The sequence below is a fragment of the Telopea speciosissima genome, chromosome 2 (assembly GCF_018873765.1).
Source record: "Telopea speciosissima isolate NSW1024214 ecotype Mountain lineage chromosome 2, Tspe_v1, whole genome shotgun sequence".
NCBI lineage: Eukaryota > Viridiplantae > Streptophyta > Magnoliopsida > Proteales > Proteaceae > Telopea > Telopea speciosissima.
The window spans coordinates 50091908-50101775 of NC_057917.1; the positions used below are offsets into that span (position 1 = coordinate 50091908).

Consider the following 9868-nt stretch of genomic DNA (forward strand, 5'->3'; position numbering starts at 1 on the left):
GAGCCCCTTCTTCTTCTTCTTTAATAAAGCGCTCTCTTGGTCCTTATCTGATCAGAATTTGAATTTTATAAGGCTTGAAGAGGAAGACTGAAGAACGAGAGGAAGAAGAGAAGAAGAAGCAAAGATTTGCAGAGAACTATGGAGACAACCATTAGAGTAGGGTTTTGAACTTCGAAGTAGTGAGTTAAGAAAGAGGAACTAAACTGGGTGTTGCAGATCAGTCCTCTTCCCTGCTCTTGCTTTTTCTGCCTTTCGGACCAACGAAGATGATGAAGAGAAGGGTAATTTGGGGTTTTATCCTTAAGGGTATTATGGAAAGTTCATCCTGTAGTAAGGGTAATTTTATCATTATAAAAGAGTTAAAAGCAATTTAACTGCACAGACCTACCAGAGTGGACTAAGTTGAAATAAAAACATAAAGTAAGGGTAATCTATGATAATTTTCCAAAGTTTGGTATGTCTGTTATATTTCATATACTTACAAGGGGGTGTCTGAAATTTACCCTAAAAGTAACTCTTGCTTCTTCAACTTCCCACGGAACACATACTACACGATTTTTTCTGTTTTACTTCACCAATTTTCTATGGGGTGACGATATGAATTTCAAAATGAGACTGCAATATCATTTTGTACCCTCTTTAGACAACTTCAGATAAAAGAAGTAGGTACATGGTTAAATACATAATTACTTCGCTATCACAATTCCACCAAATGATGAGATTCTAAGTCAGAGTAGTTAGGGAAATGAGAAATGATTGACACGTCTGTAACCTTCATTGACATGAGCATGGAAGATCTCAGGATTCTGATTAGAAAAATCTCTTAGAGACTTGCACAGCTTTCTATTTTTGGTATGAAAGAAATCTCTTTACCTGCAAAGACCAAAGACAGACAAACGGATGGCCGAAAAAAGCCCAACCCTCTCGGAAATGTCACTCACAAATGGGTAGGGAAGGCCAGAAATGAGTGCAACCCGGTCTGTATGTAACATTTTTCTGTGGTCAGCTTCCTCCTGATGAGCCTCCTGGTTCAACCTGAACGCCGGTTGTTGCCGTATTCAGTGGATAACATCAGATATATCTATCCAGAGGAAACCGTAGAAGAAGATTTTATCAATAACAATGTAAAAGACCTCCGGGCCAAAGCTGCATGCTCAAGGACTGGATCAGCAGGAAAATAAGGCGAACATGTTCAGATTGAGAATTGTTTCATGAAATTGTAATATACAGTGGAGGATATCACACAAATTGCATACCTTGAAGTACATTTGTACAGATTAAAGAAACACCCAAATCTACACTTTATCCATGATTTACTACTCATCAATCCCAACAAAAACACTCCCAACCCAGAAAAGAGACATACAAAATCAAAGACTGCACAGAATAATCGAGCCTCCAATTCTGGAATCATGCAGAATCTACAAGAGAGTGCAATCCTGTAAGTAAAATCGTGTTTGATGTCCACTACTAATGGCAGAGATAAGTATAGATTCCACAGATCTGGCTCATGAATGTATGAGCCTCCAAGCTATGTTCTTGCTCGTACATTTGTAAGACACCTCCACGGCCTCATGCGAGGGCCCTTATCTAAAAGCATCAGCAAGCCCATGTTTTCGGCCGATAATCCAAACATATACCTAATACATATTTAAGCCAGAAATGTTACAATAAATTAACTGTAAACATGCAAAGAAAAGATCAACCATTGATCCGGTCATCCAACTCAAAAAGCTAGTTATAATCCAAAAACCAAACCAAACAGATCAACTCTGCATATAGTGCATGGGCTTTCTTTCTCAACCTTAAACAGTAATTTATCATAACCATCAAAGTTTCAACTCTAAATCATATGGGTATGGGTATTGGATTACTACTCTTTCAACAATGGCTCCCAAAGGAATGGACCAGCAATTGACTGGGCTAGAATCTCAATGTGATGCCAATCAATAAGGCTATACAATTTACCATGTAGCAAAACAAAGCCGTCTTCTCTGGGTTGGGAACTTTGGCAGCTGGTCTTACAAAGCAGAAAGTCTAGTAAAAGGTGGGTCATGCGGTTGAAACTGATAAGGAATTTACCAAAAGGTTCACTATTAGGTGTCTCAGCATAGGTTGTGTCATCCCTGTAGACAGACCATTGGATAGGGAGGTCAGTCTTTGTTGGCCATATGTCAATTTTATGTGTTTCATCTCAACCATATGGCCTACCATGTGCTTAACTTTCCACCTGTATAGAGAAAGAAATAAAGTTTGATGGGTAGATAGATAATTTCCGAGCCCTATCAGGTAAAACTGAGGATATACAAGGTTCTTTAGTTTTCATTTTCATGTAACCAAGAAAACATATATATTGTACAAGTTTCTTTTTCACCTTTTTTTTTCCAGTTTGTTATGCATAAAAATGTAGCAGAGACATCGTTCATGGGCATAAAAAACTTGTCTATCATAAAACAATAGTGCAGCCATAACAAACAAAAGAGGATGATTCACTCACTTGCTTCGGCATGCTTTTTTTCTCCAGAATACGAAGGACGTGACCCACTGAATAAAAAAGAAGGGTAGACATAATAAACTCTCTAGAAAGCTATGTTAATTATTTTAAAAAGAAGAAAGAAATGCAACTAGGCATTCGGAACATTTAAAACATCAGATTGCACAAAAACAGAAACATCATCAAAACCTCTGTGGTCCTACTTTACGTAGCTTTGAAATCACAGAGGCATCCCCAAGTAGAAGATAACCTTTCACCAGTGGAACAAAAAATGACAGATAACACTCAGAACTCCAGGTGATACAAAAGTAGTAGTAAAGTTGTAATAAACTTCATTCTTCAAATGCACACCCATACACCAAGACAAACTTCTATCTACAGAGCTTACTAAAACCCCACATGAAAATCAGAATTCTTCACAAAAAAATATTGAAAGAAACAGGCATAAAAAGCAAAGAATAATTAAAAAACAGTATATGCATGGTCAAGGAAGAACTTGATAGGTATGGAGTCGGTAATGAATAAAAAAGATTACATTATCAAACCATACAGGCAGGGAGAAAGGGGGAACAAGTCAATTGAGAAGAGGAATTCAAATCTACAGTAGTCCTCTATGCTTCTAACAAAGATTGTCTAGGAACTAATTTTCTCAGAACCAAGATTTTGAAAACAATCCTGGATGTTGAACCCAAAATGTGGGTCAGTCTGTTCTGAACATAGAGCATGTCAATTCAGGTTAACCAGATGATATTAGCCAATGTCGCAAATATAGCTGCAAACATTTTTTTAAGAGCATAAAGATTCTCTGTTTCTAAGCATTTAAACCAAAATTTGTTTAGGCGCAGACGGGGGAGGAAATTTTATCCTTCATCTCCTCCTCCCAAGTATATTTTTGGCTTGAACCCAAGGGTGCAAAACAACCATTTAGAAACAAAATCCAACTGTTTGTATCAGCAGAGAAAAAGCTATAAGTGTGTGTTCTCGTCAAGTGATGACATTCCCTAATCTCCCTCAGTCACCCACATTTTTCTATTGTGCAACTAGCAAAAAAAAAGAATACACAAAATAAAAAATGAGTTTAGACTTTTTTTTCCCACATTATTAGAACTTTGTAATCTAGGAACCTAGGCAAGCATTGATCTAGGCATTAACCTAGGCTCCTGAGTACTTGCCACCTAGTTGGATAACTCTGGGTTGTAAGAAACTAAGACATTCATGAACCAAACTCAAGAATTTTAACGGAGTGCGGATAAAAGAAAAAAATAAATTGAACAGAAGATAAATATTATGAACGCAATACCATTTAACTATTTATATGGTCCCAAATATAGATATAATCTATAATGCAACATAACAAACTTTTGAGAAAAATATCCTCACACCATCAGAGTGGGGATCCTTTGCCATGCCCTCTCACATCCTGACACTCTCTCTCCTCCCTAACATGTGGGAAATCGATTCCTGCACCCAATTGGTGTGACATGAGAACTGTGGAAGATACCCTCCACACTGGCAGCGTCAGAAACCCTCTCCCTAAACTTTTTTAGTATTTATATCAACTCAACTAGACACCAATGGTAAAAGTATGAGTAGATTTCTACCAAGTGCCAAGGCAGTTGTCTAAGATGTGAAGCAACTTAGTTTGATATGACCTAGGTGATGAAAAATGCACCAAAACAGCATCCTTAGAGAGATTATAATTCAGAGTGACAGACTATCCATTAGAATTTTGTACCCTATTAACTTTCAGGTAGGGGGTGGGAGGAAAGTCCGGATGCAGTTCTTATGAAAGCCATCCAGAAGCGGTCGCATTAAAAAATCTTTCCAAGAAGCGAAGTGTTTTAGTTAAATAAGAACTGCAGTATCAACATATCGGAGGTCTAGTAAACAACAACAACAACAACAAAAAACTAAGCCTTATCCCAACTCAATGGGGTCGGCTACATGGATTCAAACAAAACAAAGTAGGGAAAACTGCGGCCTAATAAAAAAAAAAAAGGGGGGGGGGGGGGTGGGATGAGGAGATGGGAAAAGAGGAATGGGAAATGAGATGTTAAATGAAAAGTGGAAAATTGACAAATGAGAGGTGGAAAATAAAAGTAAAAGTAAGTGGAAAGAGGCACAGCCCAGCAAGTCAAGAGAGCCACAGCTAAATAGGGTCTTGATGCCGGTCCAAGCACTAGGAAGAAGAAGAAGCCATGATATGGCTGCTGTTTTGTTTATTTTCGTTGGAGCCTTTTTCCCATACTTAGTTTTATTTTCAGTGTTTTAGTTGTCAGGGGTAAATCAGTATTTTACCCCTTTTAAATTGTTTTAAGTTGTGTTGCTTAGCTATACTTCCCCTCCACGATTTCTATTAGAGGGTTGATATGTTTTGTAATTAGACTCAAACTTTGGATTTGATTTGAATCCTAGTCTAAGTAGAATTTTGGGTTTTAGCCTTGATTAATAAATAGCACATATCGTGGGAGGCTCCTCCACAGTTCAATGAATAAAATTTCTGCTTCTTAGCTTGCTGCTGCCATAGCAGATTGCTCTTTGAGTGTACATCCTTGCGGATCTCAAGGTGGATAGGCTGGGTGGACTCCTACGACTCCTTGCATTGTGAAGATCGGGAAGTTTCTTCAAGTTCTCAAGCTGCTGCCATTGATCTCTTCAATCCAGTAAGTTTGAATCTGAAATTTTACTTAAACCTTCTTCTTCTCATCCTCCAGCCCAAACCCTCCTAATCTGTCCAGTCTTTCCCTTCATTAGGCCTAATCCGTACCCCGCCTTCATCCACTAAACCCTAACCTCCATTAAACCTGCAACCACCCCATTCTATCCTTAGCTTAAATTCTAAGCGACCCACATCCAGCCATCAGACCAGCCCCAAACTCCCATCAAACATTCCTCTCATCCCTCCTTACAGTCGATCCAAGTTTCAGCCCCAAACTCCCACTCTAACCCCTTCATCTCTTTGCTCCATTAAAACCCAAACCCAAAACCCTAAAATTCAATTCTGCCCAATATTGCAGAATTTCAAAACTCATCCAAACCCTAACTTCTTTATACCATATTAACCCCCTAGACCTGCCCATTAATACCCTATAAACCCCTTTCCCAATATCCAACCCTAACCCTAGTTTTGCCCTAAAGTAGTAAACCCTAACCCAATCGGCTAGCCTTTGTGTATGACCCCATTACCCTAGCTCCTAGTGGGATTACTCCTACCTAGGACTACATTAGGTCTGCTACATGGAACCTTCCTCACAACTTCTCCTATGGTCATTTTAGGTCTGCCCCTAGCTCTTTTAGCTCCTTCGATCAGGATCATATCACTCCTCCTTACTAGGGTATCCCTAGGTCTCTGTTGAACATGACCATACCACCTCAAACAACTCTCAGAGCTTGTCATTGATCGAGGCAAATCCCAAGTCAGCTCTATACGATGATTACGATCATTCCTTACTTTATCCTTCCTAGTTTTCTGCACAACCATCTTAACATTCATTCCTTACTTTACCCTTCCTAGTTTTTCCGTACAACCATCTTAACATTCATTCCTTACTTTACCCTTCCTAGTTTTTCCGCACATCCATCTTAACATCCTCATCTTTGCTACACGTAGCTTCTCAATATGACACTTCTTAACTGCCCAACATTTTGCCCCATACATCATAGCCAGTTGTACAACAGTCCTATAGAACTTTCCTTTAAGCTTTAAGGAATACATCGGTCACACAACACTCCAGACGCACCTCTCCATTTCATCCATCGCACTTTAATCCTCTGTGAAACATCATCTTCCATGTCACATTCTTTATTTATGATTGACCCCAGATATTTAAGTCACTTTGTGGCATCTCTCTTTCCTCAATTTGCACCATGTCAGTATCCACCATAGTATGACTAAAATTACACATCATATGCTCCATCTTCATTCTGCTAATCTTAAAGCCTCTTCTTTCCAAGGTCGATCTCCAACATAGTTGTCACGGCGTCACGGCGATCCAAGTCGGTGGAGGGGTGTCACGTCGATATATCGACATGTCGCCTGCCATGGCAACACCATGGCGGGCATGTCGACCATGTTTTATTTTTTATTTTCTCTATTTTTAATGGTTTAATAGATGTATACTCAAGCCATGTTTTATTTTTTCTCTATTGTTTCTCAAGTTTTAAGAAGAAAATTCAGAAATCGAAGAAGAAATCGAAGAGGGAAAGAAGAAACGAAAGAAATTGAAGAGGGAAAGAAGAAATCGAAAAGGGAAGAAGAAATCGAAGAGGGAAAGAGAGACAAGAAGAAGAAATTGAAGAGGGATGCCATGGCGTAGGTCGCCATGCAACCTTCTCCAGCGCCAGGACGCCATGGCACCTGGCGACGCCATGACAACTATGATCTCCAAAGCTCTAGTTTAGCGTTAATCCCTACTTTTGTCTAATCCACCAAAACGATATCATCAACGAAGAGCATACACCACGGGACCTCATCTTGAATGCTCTTGGTTAGATCATCCATGATGAGCATAAATAGATAAGGGCTTAAGGCTGATCCCTGATGTAAGCTAATCGTATTTGGGAATTCCTTGCTCTGACCTCCAACAGATCTCACACTAGTCACCACGCCTTCATACATAACTTTAATTACATCCACATATTTTTACTCGACACCCCGCTCTTCACTAGGACATGCCGGCTTAAATCTCTAGGGACTCGGTCATAAGCTTTTTCAAGGTCAATAAAGACCATATGGAGCTATGGTAAATGACCAAAAAAGAAAAATTTGAGAGAACATGTTAGATGACACATTCTCCCCCAATGCCTTCTCTAAATATTTCCTCTTTGGGAGGGGCAAGGCCAAAACAAAGCCAAGGAAAACTTTCATGGAAATCCACGTGGAAGTGTAGGGTTTTCTAAAGCTCCCTCAAATAGTTAAAAGGCCTAATGCTTTACAATTCCTAGAGACTGCAACAAAAGCATGTCTGTGATATCCTATAGAATGAAGATGATTACTACTTGTTGGCCTCTATACGGTTTTGAAGTTCAAATGTCCATATTTTGTTTTTTTCTTCTTTTTGACTCAATATCAGTTCCTCTTTTCTTTTATTTTAAGTGGAAAGATATTCCACTTTGTTTCTTAACTTTGTGTTATTCTTTACGCCTTCTCTGTCTTACTGTTATTCCTAGGCCTCTAAGAAACCTTCCATCTTCTGCAGCTCTTATAAGTTCCATAATGTTAAAAGTTTCATAACGTTTGTGACTGAAGAATCTAGCAAACCAAAGAAACCTCTTTACAAACAGCCAAAAGGGGAAAAAAAAAGAAGAAGAAAAAATGCATAGAACTGCAATGAATTATGACTATTTATGAAATTGACTGATGATAATGAAGAAGACCAAGATACTGCATAAGCTAACTATGCGAAAAAATGAGACTATTGTTTAGTAAAAGCAAATCAAATAAGAAAATTCCTGCAAGGGAAATGCATCAATTACAGAAACAAAACACACCATAGATATTGGTGGTTAGATGTCAAAGTCGATTACCTTCAGTACTGACATGAAGGAAAAACTCCCAACCAGAGATGGCCTCTTCACAGGAGGTATCCTTCTTTCGGGTGTCATATCTTTACACAATTGTTGAGCTATTTCCTTCAGTAATACTAGTTGTGCTTTATCAGTCCCCATTGAAATAATTGCTTGCTTCATTGATTCCCTATCTGCCTCAAGTACCTGAAGCCTCATGTAGAGCTTTTTGATATCAGGATCCCCTATATCAGCCTGGTTCAGTGAATCCATTGGATTGTTCACGTAATCTTCAAAGGTTCCAATAGCAGGTTTGAGATCTGCACCATTGTTATAAGATACTCCTTGATGGATAGAGTCAACGGTATACACTCTGTCATTCATGTCATCTCCTAGATCGGATGCATTATCAACCTTTCTCAAATTAGAGTACTCCTCTGTCTGTGAAAAATCATTCATCTTTTTTAAGCTGGGAGCAGGCTTTGGACTTTCCATCCCGGAATACTGAATTGTTTCTTTAACTGTACCAGAGAATGAACCTACACTGTCAGTGGAGAACCTCCTGGCATGCCTAGGTCGCCTTGGAGACTGACCAACCACCTCTTGCTCAAAAATGTTCCTAGACCCAGAAAATTCCCCATCCAAACGATTGGTGCTGGGATTTCTCTCCAATTGATAGATTCTGTACTCCAAATTCTGCAAATGTTCCAGGGTACGAGGGGTATCACCAAGAGGTCGAGGAGTTTCACCAAAAGCATATTTTTCAAGATCAACATCATCCTCAATATCTGGATGACCTTGGGTTTCATTCATATTGCATCTCAAAGGAGGGTAGTCATATGGGAGAAATTCAAATTGGGATTCAACACCGTGAGCACTCTTCTCACCCTCCACCTCTGCATCAGTGAACCCAAAACTCAATATCCTGTGCTTGTAGGCCTGCACCTCAAAGGTGAGAGCTTGGATAGCCTGATCTCTCTTATACTGCAAGTCTTCCAATGCAAGAAGTTCTTGCTGATCATGGGCCATTTTCTCCTCTGCGAACCGTTTGAATTGCCGGGCTTCCATCTGAATCACGGCTTTTTCCCTCTGCAACCTCAATATCATCGACATGGCCTCATTTGCAGCAGATGAGGAAGCATTCCTTTCCTCCTCCAATTCAGTGTAAAGCTCCTGAATGGTTTGCTGCTGGCTGCTAACCATCTCTCGCAGGGCAGTACATTCGTTCTCAATTTCGATTCGAGCGACAGATGATTGATTGAAAGCAGATATAATATTCGGGAAACCATCTTGAAACTCATCAAACTTCCTTTTCACGGAACGTTCCCAAGTAACAGAGCCGCTGCTGATCAACGTGCAACTACAGCTGCAGCTACAGCATTTAAGAGAAACTGTTGAAGGAGGAGAGATTTCGGAATCCATAAACATACTGGCGTCAAACACAAACAAAACTTCAGCGAAGGATTAAATTTTTCCCGGAAGCTCGGTTTCTTCCGTAGCTATTCCAGATCCTTTTAATCTTCCCATTTACCAAATCCAACAAATCTAACAAGAAACTAATCAAGAAAAAGAAAAAGAACTCTAAAACAGAAATTCAGAATTCTAAAAAAGGAAAAAGAATCTCTCTTTCTCTCTTTCTCGCCCGAAAGCCGGCCCGCCCGCCCACCCGCCCTTCACATTCTATAACGCACCTGTAAGCAAAGCAAAATCAATATGAACAAGAAACAGAGAGATAGAGAGAGATAAAGATCGTAATTCGCATACCATGGGAGAAGTAGAAGAAGCCGAAAAGGAGATCAAAAGAGAGTCGATTTCCGGTAGCTTCCGGATCTGCGGGCCTGCAAACGGTAAAACCTGATCTTTCCCCCT

General features: G+C 39.6%; 1 protein-coding gene across 2 annotated transcripts; it reads right to left on the reverse strand.

Moving 5' to 3' along the window:
* Positions 1-1195: 1195 nt before the first annotated feature.
* LOC122652188 (myosin-binding protein 7) lies at positions 1196-9643 on the reverse strand. 2 transcript variants are annotated; one of them, XM_043845868.1, is made up of 3 exons: positions 8021-9643; positions 2498-2544; positions 1196-1590 (listed from the first exon to the last, which is right to left on the reverse strand). In XM_043845868.1, the coding sequence occupies exons 1-3, from the start codon at positions 9425-9427 to the stop codon at positions 1587-1589; spliced, it is 1458 nt and encodes a 485-aa protein (XP_043701803.1). In that variant the 5' UTR covers positions 9428-9643; the 3' UTR covers positions 1196-1586. The 2 variants fall into 2 exon arrangements, with proteins under 2 accessions (XP_043701803.1, XP_043701802.1); XM_043845867.1 differs by having other exon boundaries at positions 1196-1640.
* Positions 9644-9868: the final 225 nt, after the last annotated feature.